This window comes from Pseudophryne corroboree, chromosome 2 (assembly GCF_028390025.1).
Source record: "Pseudophryne corroboree isolate aPseCor3 chromosome 2, aPseCor3.hap2, whole genome shotgun sequence".
NCBI classification, from domain to species: Eukaryota; Metazoa; Chordata; class Amphibia; order Anura; family Myobatrachidae; genus Pseudophryne; species Pseudophryne corroboree.
This window is the reverse complement of record NC_086445.1, coordinates 968,955,318-968,968,061: the sequence shown is the minus strand read 5'-3', so window position 1 is coordinate 968,968,061 and position 12,744 is coordinate 968,955,318. Positions and strand designations below refer to the sequence as shown.

General features: G+C 44.0%; 1 protein-coding gene across 1 annotated transcript in view; it reads left to right on the top strand.

The window, feature by feature from the left end:
- Window positions 1–12,542, top strand: part of TMPRSS15 (transmembrane serine protease 15) — a 220,963-nt gene extending 208,421 nt beyond the window's left edge. The window contains exons 11-12 of the mRNA XM_063953710.1: window positions 412–551; window positions 12,021–12,542. Coding sequence (XP_063809780.1) covers window positions 412–551; window positions 12,021–12,176 — 296 coding nt within the window. The 3' untranslated portion in view covers window positions 12,177–12,542. The remainder of the gene's footprint in view (window positions 1–411; window positions 552–12,020) is intronic.
- The last annotated feature ends 202 nt before the right edge of the window (window positions 12,543–12,744 follow it).

Genomic DNA, 12,744 nt, shown 5'->3' with positions numbered 1-12,744 from the left:
GCAAACATTTCTAGTCAATAAAAAATAAAAATAAAAAGTAAAAAAAAAAACCCTTCCACTAACAATCTCATCAACATAGCAATCGAGTTTATTATGCTGTATTTCTAAATCAAAATTTATGCGATGAAATCATTTTAATAACCCTATAAACCAGCACTGTTTATTGCAACCATGATAATAAAATTCTAGTAATTACTGACCTGCTACGCAATCAGGCCACCAATTTAAAATCGCAACTGCTGGGAAATGCTGATTCAATGGATACGTTGTGTAAAAATGGACAGCTTGAAATTAAATTATCAGGACTGCCTGCAATGATACATGTGACTAGCCTCCCTACCCTGTCTCTTTATAGCCGAGAAATTAATGTTGAATTGTTTTATATCTGATCGTTGTGCGGCATTTCTCCAGGTACCATTCCAACTATATTGCAAGAAGCAAACGTTCCGCTGATAACCAATGAGAAATGTCAGCAGCAAATGCCAGAGTATAACATAACCAACAGCATGGTGTGCGCAGGATATGAAGAAGGAGGAACCGACACATGCCAGGTATAAAGTACAAGACAGATAAAAGCAAATACTGTATGTGCATTATACTGTATTGCTATAATATGGCACTGTTAAACAATATTAATGTAATTACAGACTGGCCATCTGAGACTTCTGGCAAACGCCAGAAAGGCTGATGGCCTGCTGGCATGGTCCTGACCCCTGAAAGTCTGGCCAAGCAGCTCCGGTCCCTGGCACTGTGCTTGGCCAGCATACAGAGAGATGGGATGAGCTGTGTAACTCTTGACACACACCTGTGAGGTGTGTCCACACCCCTGTGAAACATGGTCTTGCCCCTTTTACGTTTGCACACTCACAATACAGGAGCCTATTAGGGGCCACAGTCAATTACTAATTACAGCATATCCTAATATTAATTATACATAAAGTTTATTTTAATTAAAGGGAAACTAAAGCATAAAGATTTGCATATGTGTATCTTCCCTTGGCTTGGGTGTAGTAATATGTGAATCATATTTGCGTATCCTCCCAGAACACTAAGAAGACTCACGCAGTGTCGGACTGAGGCTTGGAGCGTCCACCTGGGGAATGCAGTTTTAGGTACCCATTCTTATGGGTGTGGCCAGCCACCAGAGGAGGTGTGGTCAGTCCTTATAGAGGCTTGGCTAACCATTAGAGGGTGCATGGTCTGGGACTCTTGATTTATATACATAGTAAATACTGCTAGTACATGCATTGTAATATACCAGATTGATAACATGAATGCACATTATGACACGTTTCCCAGTGAACCGCATCTTCATGGCTCCATTCACTTTGCATGATGGTGCGATTCCCCACCTGCATCTCTCCTTTTGGAACTCAAGTAGAGGGGACAGAAGAAAAGTACACAAGATTGGGTGTCATGGGGTAATGACAGCATTGCAAGTATCTTCTCTGATTTTATTTACTTTTTTTGCACTTTTGAATGTTTTTCTACTTTGCCTTTAATATATACCATTCCTCTGCAAAAATAATCGAAGACATACTACTTAGCATGCATATAGAACTACTTAATTATACCACTTTCACACAGAAAACTCCCTAAATCCCGTCTTTTACCCGACATTGGAGTGCCGAGTCATTTTGCCGGTCTCAGCCAGACTCCCCCTTTCACACAGAAAAGCAATTTACTGGGTTACGCAGTTCTTTCCGGTAGTTTGCCTAGGCCTATGTGTGTAATAGGTATAAGAGTGTACTGCAACATGAAACCTTTTTACTCTCCTTTTCATTAGACATCGAATCAGCTTTGTATGCTCTTTATATTTTGTGTGAATTAGAATTTTTGAATGTGTGCTGCAATAATCTATATACTGTATATAAAAAACACTTGGCTAGCAGTTGTACTCTAAGCAAATTGTATTTTCGTTTTTAACCTCTTTACAGTAAATTTCCATTATTTTTTTAATTAACCCTAATGTTTAAGTATTGCTAATATTATTTTTTTAAGGGATAAGAAGAAACATTCAGCCATGTGAAAAGTAAACCATATAAGATTTCTGCAGACACCTTGTTGTGTCCTCCAGTAATTACAATTAAAATAAATTAAGCACCACTTAATTAACAAATTAACTCTGCTTCCACCCCCTACAACTGCTTTTATGGTTTTTAAGCATTCTTTAACTGTATGCATTGATTTAAGGCCTGCAAGTCGATACAGATTTACTGCTGTTTGGATATATAGTAGAAGGAAACCTTCAGTGCAGAACATGGACTGAGAATTAACATACCTGCCGCTGAAACACTCTATCACGCAGAGTTTATTATATGCTTTGCTAACCTTCCTGACAATGACAGCACAGTAGTCACAACTAGAACGGCTCATTCTATAGATTGCTTTCTAAGAATGCGTTGGTGGGTTTGACGTTGGATAACAGAGCTTTTTGTGTTCACACTGTTCAGCCCAGGATATAGCGTTCAGCCCAGGATATAGCGAACCTATTATGTATGTAACTACCATACAATAACAGATCGCTTGGACAGATGAAGAACATTTTAGCAGTCTTCCTGTATGTATAATAAATTTGCCTTTACGCTACAAGATATAAAATATATGCTCTTTTATGTGGTACTGTAGCTTGACAAACACTGAGGGCCTAATACAGAGCTGAATGGAAGGCAATGCAATTGGTCCTGTCCTGTGTTTCAAGCATAGAACTAAGGGGCTGATTGTGGGTCGGACACTTCTGCGGCTGCTTTTAATTAAGGCAGCGGTATTGTACTCACTGTTATATGCTAATGCCACAATCCGCCTAATTAAGTCGCAAATATGTGCACTGTTCTAGTGTTTGCCGATTAATAGCATCAACATTAGAATTGGTGCTTGCACCAGCCACATGATAAGTGCATGTGATCCATCAGAATCATGCCCACAGTAAGAAAAGCTGCTCCATGCGTCTTGACACCTGCCGCCCAGAAACGTCTATTCCATGCCGGTCTCCGTTTGCACAAGATTCGGCACGCACACCTACTTGTGACTTGCAGATGCACCGTGCAGAGCATGCGCACACTGTGTTTTGCCATACAGAAGTATACGCAAACAGCTCAAAAACAGAAGACGTGTCCATTTTTACAGACTCAGAACCAGACCCCAAAGGTGTATCTTTGCCTATATGCACAATGGTAGGCATCTCCCTGGGAGGACTGGTCCTATCCGTAGGGTTGGTTTGGTACCTGTCCTCATCATCATCATCATTAAACACTTGCATCAGCCCTATCCTTGGTGCAAAGGATACTTGTGTAACCGGGCATAATTTTCTGCATAAGAAGTCAGGCATATTCTCATGCCCAGGTCAGGACGTACCTTCACTGCCCAAGAACGCCTGTTTAGTTGCAGATGGAGAAGGGACTGAAATGTAGATGAAACTGCACCACTCCTACGTGTGTCAACTTGGTTTCAGAGCATGCACAGTGAGAATACACCAAAGATATGCTCTGTAAACAGCCCTACGGTCAACAGTGCATCAGCCCCTAAGTGTTACTCATCAGCCCCTAAGTGATAATCATTTTTACTATCCTTATCATCAAGTTCTGCGCTGGCCCCTCAAACCCATGATATCACACCAAGGGGGCTGGGCTGCTGGCATTAGGAAGTGAAGCAGTGCCCGGAGTATCCTGCACTATGGGGTACAGGATACATGCCAGGCATCTGCAAGCCATGCTCAAGTGGCTTGGGTCAATGGCCATGCTGCCCACAGTGGCCTGTTTCTGGGGTACTGACATTGCTCGAACACCCCTAGTTACAGCTCTGCTCATCAAAGAATTCTACATTAATACAATTGTAATCAATTTTAATTAGTGATGAGCAGATTCGGTTTTACTCGGTTTTACTCGGTTCTCAAAATGGCATCTTATTGGCTCACGGATGTCACGTGTTTTGGATAGCCAATAAGATGCCATTTTGAGAACCGAGTAAAACCGAGTAAAACCGAATCTGCTCATCACTAATTTTAATACAATCCTAGTTTAAATTAGAGAGACCAGAATGCACTGGCATCAAACATCCAGACATCAGACATCCAGATCTTGGATGGGACTTTAGTCACAATTAGCCAAAGAGAAAAACTATTGTGATGCTCTTTTCCTAGCTGAACTCTGCGTCCGCAACTGTACTTGCGTCTGACTGAGAATCAGGTCCATTAGCTGTTTGTACTTTGTACAATATAAAGCATGTTTACATTTTGTTTAGTATAGTGGGATGCATACACTAGACACTGTTTTTCTCTTATTTCTGTACACTGGGCAAACTTAGGGGGAAATGTATCAAAGCTTGGATAGAGATAAATTGGAGAGAGATAAAATGCCAATCAATTCTCAGAACCTTTATACTGACTCGAATCTTACCCATCCTCATGGAAGTGGCATGAGATGTGAAAGGAGGATGGCTCTAAGCTTAAGGGCAGATTATCAAAGCTTGGTGAGTGATAAATTGGAGAGAGAAAAAGGGGTTTGTTCTAGAGATGAGCGGGTTCGGTTCCTCGGAATCCGAACCCGCCCGAACTTCATGTTTTTTTTCACGGGTCCGAGCGACTCGGATCTTCCCGCCTTGCTCGGTTAACCCGAGCGCGCCCGAACGTCATCATGACGCTGTCGGATTCTCGCGAGGCTCGGATTCTATCGCGAGACTCGGATTCTATATAAGGAGCCGCGCGTCGCCGCCATTTTCACTCGTGCATTGAGATTGATAGGGAGAGGACGTGTCTGGCGTCCTCTCCATTAGAATAGAGATAGATTAGATAGAGAGAGAGAGATTGTGCAGAGTCGCAGACAGAGTTAGTTTACCACAGTCAGTGACCAGTGCAGTTGCTAGTTAACTTTTATTTAATATAATATATCCGTTCACTTCTCTCTGCTATATCCGTTCTCTGCCTGAAAAAAAAAACGATACACAGCACAGTCAGTCACACAGTGTGACTCAGTCTGTGTGCACTCAGCTCAGCCCAGTGTGCTGCACAGTCATCAATGTATAAATTAAAAGCTTATAATTAATTGTGGGGGAGACTGGGGAGCACTGCAGGTTGTTAGCAGGAGCCAGGAGTACAATTATATTAATTAACAGTGCACACTTTTGCTGCAGGAGTGGTGACCAGTGCCTGACCACCAGTATAGTATTGTTGTATACTACTAATATCTCTTTAAATATCAACCAGTCTATATTAGCAGCAGACACAGTACAGTGCGGTAGTTCACGGCTGTGGCTACCTCTGTGTCGGCACACGGCAGGCAGTCCGTCCGACCAGAATTGTATTATTTATTATTATATACCTACCACCTAACCGTGGTTTTTTTTTCATTCTTTATACCGTCATAGTGTCATCCTAATTGTTACGAGTATACTACTATCTCTTTATCAACCAGTGTACAGTGCGGTAGTTCACGGCTGTGGCTACCTCTGTGTCGGCACACGGCAGGCAGTCCGTCCGACCAGAATTGTATTATTTATTATTATATACCTACCACCTAACCGTGGTTTTTTTTTTCATTCTTTATACCGTCATAGTGTCATCCTAATTGTTACGAGTATACTACTATCTCTTTATCAACCAGTGTACAGTGCGGTAGTTCACGGCTGTGGCTACCTCTGTGTCGGCACACGGCAGGCAGTCCGTCCGACCAGAATTGTATTATTTATTATTATATACCTACCACCTAACCGTGGTTTTTTTTTTCATTCTTTATACCGTCATAGTGTCATCCTAATTGTTACGAGTATACTACTATCTCTTTATCAACCAGTGTACAGTGCGGTAGTTCACGGCTGTGGCTACCTCTGTGTCGGCACACGGCAGGCAGTCCGTCCGACCAGAATTGTATTATTTATTATTATATACCTACCACCTAACCGTGGTTTTTTTTTCATTCTTTATACCGTCATAGTGTCATCCTAATTGTTACGAGTATACTACTATCTCTTTATCAACCAGTGTACAGTGCGGTAGTTCACGGCTGTGGCTACCTCTGTGTCGGCACACGGCAGGCAGTCCGTCCGACCAGAATTGTATTATTTATTATTATATACCTACCACCTAACCGTGGTTTTTTTTTCATTCTTTATACCGTCATAGTGTCATCCTAATTGTTACGAGTATACTACTATCTCTTTATCAACCAGTGTACAGTGCGGTAGTTCACGGCTGTGGCTACCTCTGTGTCGGCACACGGCAGGCAGTCCGTCCGACCAGAATTGTATTATTTATTATTATATACCTACCACCTAACCGTGGTTTTTTTTTTCATTCTTTATACCGTCATAGTGTCATCCTAATTGTTACGAGTATACTACTATCTCTTTATCAACCAGTGTACAGTGCGGTAGTTCACGGCTGTGGCTACCTCTGTGTCGGCACACGGCAGGCAGTCCGTCCGACCAGAATTGTATTATTTATTATTATATACCTACCACCTAACCGTGGTTTTTTTTTTCATTCTTTATACCGTCATAGTGTCATCCTAATTGTTACGAGTATACTACTATCTCTTTATCAACCAGTGTACAGTGCGGTAGTTCACGGCTGTGGCTACCTCTGTGTCGGCACACGGCAGGCAGTCCGTCCGACCAGAATTGTATTATTTATTATTATATACCTACCACCTAACCGTGGTTTTTTTTTTCATTCTTTATACCGTCATAGTGTCATCCTAATTGTTACGAGTATACTACTATCTCTTTATCAACCAGTGTACAGTGCGGTAGTTCACGGCTGTGGCTACCTCTGTGTCGGCACACGGCAGGCAGTCCGTCCGACCAGAATTGTATTATTTATTATTATATACCTACCACCTAACCGTGGTTTTTTTTTCATTCTTTATACCGTCATAGTGTCATCCTAATTGTTACGAGTATACTACTATCTCTTTATCAACCAGTGTACAGTGCGGTAGTTCACGGCTGTGGCTACCTCTGTGTCGGCAGTCGGCAGGCAGTCCGTCCATCCATAATTGTATTATTATTATAATATATACCACCTAACCGTGGTTTTTTTTCCATTCTTTATACCGTCGTCATAGTGTCATACTAGTTGTTACGAGTATACTACTATCTCTTTATCAACCAGTGTACAGTGCGGTAGTTCACGGCTGTGGCTACCTCTGTGTCGGCAGTCGGCAGGCAGTCCGTCCATCCATAATTGTATTATTATTATAATATATACCACCTAACCGTGGTTTTTTTTCCATTCTTTATACCGTCGTCATAGTGTCATACTAGTTGTTACGAGTATACTACTATCTCTTTATCAACCAGTGTACAGTGCGGTAGTTCACGGCTGTGGCTACCTCTGTGTCGGCAGTCGGCAGGCAGTCCGTCCATCCATAATTGTATTATTATTATAATATATACCACCTAACCGTGGTTTTTTTATACCACCTAACCGTGGCAGTCCGTCCATAATTGTATACTAGTATCCAATCCATCCATCTCCATTGTTTACCTGAGGTGCCTTTTAGTTCTGCCTATAAAATATGGAGAACAAAAAAGTTGAGGTTCCAAAATTAGGGAAAGATCAAGATCCACTTCCACCTCGTGCTGAAGCTGCTGCCACTAGTCATGGCCGAGACGATGAAATGCCAGCAACGTCGTCTGCCAAGGCCGATGCCCAATGTCATAGTACAGAGCATGTCAAATCCAAAACACCAAATATCAGAAAAAAAAGGACTCCAAAACCTAAAATAAAATTGTCGGAGGAGAAGCGTAAACTTGCCAATATGCCATTTACCACACGGAGTGGCAAGGAACGGCTGAGGCCCTGGCCTATGTTCATGGCTAGTGGTTCAGCTTCACATGAGGATGGAAGCACTCAGCCTCTCGCTAGAAAACTGAAAAGACTCAAGCTGGCAAAAGCACCGCAAAGAACTGTGCGTTCTTTGAAATCCCAAATCCACAAGGAGAGTCCAATTGTGTCGTTTGCGATGCCTGACCTTCCCAACACTGGACGTGAAGAGCATGCGCCTTCCACTATTTGCATGCCCCCTGCAAGTGCTGGAAGGAGCACCCGCAGTCCAGTTCCTAATAGTCAGATTGAAGATGTCAGTGTTGAAGTACACCAGGATGAGGAGGATATGGGTGTTGCTGGCGCTGGGGAGGAAATTGACCAGGAGGATTCTGATGGTGAGGTGGTTTGTTTAAGTCAGGCACCCGGGGAGACACCTGTTGTCCGTGGGAGGAATATGGCCGTTGACATGCCAGGTGAAAATACCAAAAAAATCAGCTCTTCGGTGTGGAGGTATTTCACCAGAAATGCGGACAACAGGTGTCAAGCCGTGTGTTCCCTTTGTCAAGCTGTAATAAGTAGGGGTAAGGACGTTAACCACCTCGGAACATCCTCCCTTATACGTCACCTGCAGCGCATTCATAATAAGTCAGTGACAAGTTTAAAAACTTTGGGTGACAGCGGAAGCAGTCCACTGACCAGTAAATCCCTTCCTCTTGTAACCAAGCTCACGCAAACCACCCCACCAACTCCCTCAGTGTCAATTTCCTCCTTCCCCAGGAATGCCAATAGTCCTGCAGGCCATGTCACTGGCAAGTCTGACGAGTCCTTTCCTGCCTGGGATTCCTCCGATGCATCCTTGCGTGTAACGCCTACTGCTGCTGGCGCTGCTGTTGTTGCCGCTGGGAGTCGATGGTCATCCCAGAGGGGAAGTCGTAAGCCCACTTGTACTACTTCCAGTAAGCAATTGACTGTTCAACAGTCCTTTGCGAGGAAGATGAAATATCACAGCAGTCATCCTACTGCAAAGCGGATAACTGAGTCCTTGACAACTATGTTGGTGTTAGACGTGCGTCCGGTATCCGCCGTTAGTTCACAGGGAACTAGACAATTTATTGAGGCAGTGTGCCCCCGTTACCAAATACCATCTAGGTTCCACTTCTCTAGGCAGGCGATACCGAGAATGTACACGGACGTCAGAAAAAGACTCACCAGTGTCCTAAAAAATGCAGTTGTACCCAATGTCCACTTAACCACGGACATGTGGACAAGTGGAGCAGGGCAGGGTCAGGACTATATGACTGTGACAGCCCACTGGGTAGATGTATGGACTCCCGCCGCAAGAACAGCAGCGGCGGCACCAGTAGCAGCATCTCGCAAACGCCAACTCTTTCCTAGGCAGGCTACGCTTTGTATCACCGCTTTCCAGAATACGCACACAGCTGAAAACCTCTTACGGCAACTGAGGAAGATCATCGCGGAATGGCTTACCCCAATTGGACTCTCCTGTGGATTTGTGGCATCGGACAACGCCAGCAATATTGTGTGTGCATTAAATATGGGCAAATTCCAGCACGTCCCATGTTTTGCACATACCTTGAATTTGGTGGTGCAGAATTTTTTAAAAAACGACAGGGGCGTGCAAGAGATGCTGTCGGTGGCCAGAAAAATTGCGGGACACTTTCGGCGTACAGGCACCACGTACAGAAGACTGGAGCACCACCAAAAACTACTGAACCTGCCCTGCCATCATCTGAAGCAAGAAGTGGTAACGAGGTGGAATTCAACCCTCTATATGCTTCAGAGGTTGGAGGAGCAGCAAAAGGCCATTCAAGCCTATACAATTGAGCACGATATAGGAGATGGAATGCACCTGTCTCAAGTGCAGTGGAGAATGATTTCAACGTTGTGCAAGGTTCTGATGCCCTTTGAACTTGCCACACGTGAAGTCAGTTCAGACACTGCCAGCCTGAGTCAGGTCATTCCCCTCATCAGGCTTTTGCAGAAGAAGCTGGAGGCATTGAAGAAGGAGCTAACACGGAGCGATTCCGCTAGGCATGTGGGACTTGTGGATGCAGCCCTTAATTCGCTTAACAAGGATTCACGGGTGGTCAATCTGTTGAAATCAGAGCACTACATTTTGGCCACCGTGCTCGATCCTAGATTTAAAGCCTACCTTGGATCTCTCTTTCCGGCAGACACAGGTCTGCTGGGGTTGAAAGACCTGCTGGTGACAAAATTGTCAAGTCAAGCGGAACGCGACCTGTCAACATCTCCTCCTTCACATTCTCCCGCAACTGGGGGTGCGAGGAAAAGGCTCAGAATTCCGAGCCCACCCGCTGGCGGTGATGCAGGGCAGTCTGGAGCGACTGCTGATGCTGACATCTGGTCCGGACTGAAGGACCTGACAACGATTACGGACATGTCGTCTACTGTCACTGCATATGATTCTCTCAACATTGATAGAATGGTGGAGGATTATATGAGTGACCGCATCCAAGTAGGCACGTCACACAGTCCGTACTTATACTGGCAGGAAAAAGAGGCAATTTGGAGGCCCTTGCACAAACTGGCTTTATTCTACCTAAGTTGCCCTCCCACAAGTGTGTACTCCGAAAGAGTGTTTAGTGCCGCCGCTCACCTTGTCAGCAATCGGCGTACGAGGTTACATCCAGAAAATGTGGAGAAGATGATGTTCATTAAAATGAATTATAATCAATTCCTCCGCGGAGACATTGACCAGCAGCAATTGCCTCCACAAAGTACACAGGGAGCTGAGATGGTGGATTCCAGTGGGGACGAATTGATAATCTGTGAGGAGGGGGATGTACACGGTGATATATCGGAGGGTGAAGATGAGGTGGACATCTTGCCTCTGTAGAGCCAGTTTGTGCAAGGAGAGATTAATTGCTTCTTTTTTTGGGGGGGTCCAAACCAACCCGTCATATCAGTCACAGTCGTGTGGCAGACCCTGTCACTGAAATGATGGGTTGGTTAAAGTGTGCATGTCCTGTTTTGTTTATACAACATAAGGGTGGGTGGGAGGGCCCAAGGATAATTCCATCTTGCACCTCTTTTTTCTTTTCTTTTTCTTTGCATCATGTGCTGATTGGGGAGGGTTTTTTGGAAGGGACATCCTGCGTGACACTGCAGTGCCACTCCTAGATGGGCCCGGTGTTTGTGTCGGCCACTAGGGTCGCTAATCTTACTCACACAGTCAGCTACCTCATTGCGCCTCTTTTTTTCTTTGCGTCATGTGCTGTTTGGGGAGGGTTTTTTGGAAGGGACATCCTGCGTGACACTGCAGTGCCACTCCTAGATGTGCCCGGTGTTTGTGTCGGCCACTAGGGTCGCTAATCTTACTCACACAGTCAGCTACCTCATTGCGCCTCTTTTTTTCTTTGCGTCATGTGCTGTTTGGGGAGGGTTTTTTGGAAGGGCCATCCTGCGTGACACTGCAGTGCCACTCCTAGATGGGCCCGGTGTTTGTGTCGGCCACTAGGGTCGCTTATCTTACTCACACAGCGACCTCGGTGCAAATTTTAGGACTAAAAATAATATTGTGAGGTGTGATGTGTTCAGAATAGGCTGAAAATGAGTGTAAATTATGTTTTTTGAGGTTAATAATACTTTGGGATCAAAATTACCCCCAAATTCTATGATTTAAGCTGTTTTTTAGGGTTTTTTGAAAAAAACACCCGAATCCAAAACACACCCGAATCCGACAAAAAAAATTCGGTGAGGTTTTGCCAAAACGCGGTCGAACCCAAAACACGGCCGCGGAACCGAACCCAAAACCAAAACACAAAACCCGAAAAATTTCCGGCGCTCATCTCTAGTTTGTTCATGAAGCAGTGAAAAGGGTGAAGTGAGCCAGTGGAGAAGTTGCCCATGACAACCAATCAGCATTGAAGTAACACTTATAATTTGCATATTACACAACTGTACGGAGCAGCTGATTGGTTGCCATGGGCCTACTTCTCCACAGGCTCACGTCTCCACACTTTCACTGCTTCATGAATAGACCCCAAAGTACCAACTAATAACTGCCATTTTTCAAACCCAGCCTGTAACATGACAGTTAGTAGATTGGCTGATACTTTATGTCTCCCCACTTTATCTCATCCCAAGCTATACATACATTCTACGTATTTGTTACAGTATACAGTATTTACTATTTTAACAAATAATTTTCAAAATGCATAATTAAGCATAACAATAGATCACACAATTAACAACATCAGTTGTAATGTCATTCTAGGGTGACTCCGGTGGCCCCCTCATGTGTCAAGCAGAAAATCGGTGGTTCTTGGTGGGTGTGACGTCATTCGGCTATGGATGTGCACAGCCAAATCGGCCCGGCGTTTATGCTCGAGTGACAACATTTTCAGACTGGATTCAGAGCTTCTTGATTTAGAAAAGTTATTCTACTGTATCTAGACCTGCACCTTTCTTGTAAAATAGTCTTTGCTAAAACAAATTTGATATTCAGAATTCAAAGGTATAAAATTGTTTGTAAAACTCAAATTTTTTAATTATGGGGGAGAAGAGGTGGTAAGTGCTAAATGTGCTATAACCAGCGCTATTTGACACTTACATTGAGCCTCCGTACCGTATGTATGAAGCAATTACCATATAGAAAAATCACTTTTCTCGACGTTACCTGCAAACGTTTGACATTCAGATGTTATTAAAAAAACAATCAGAGCTGCTTATTTTTTTTTCAAATATCGGCAGGGTTACCTGCCGGTATATGTGATAACCTGTGGTGACCGGGCAGCTTCTGTGGGGATCTCATTTGCACGCGAGATCTTGTGATGCTTGTGAGATGTTTCGCCTGTGCAGTTGGGCCGGTCAGAGGTAAGGCACTAGGCTGATGTGCTGTAGGTCTAATGTCAAGTACCCACTACAGCGATGGCCAATTGTCACGCTGTCCAGGTTGAATTTACTTCGGCCAATGGGGAGTGGCTGTACACATACAGTAT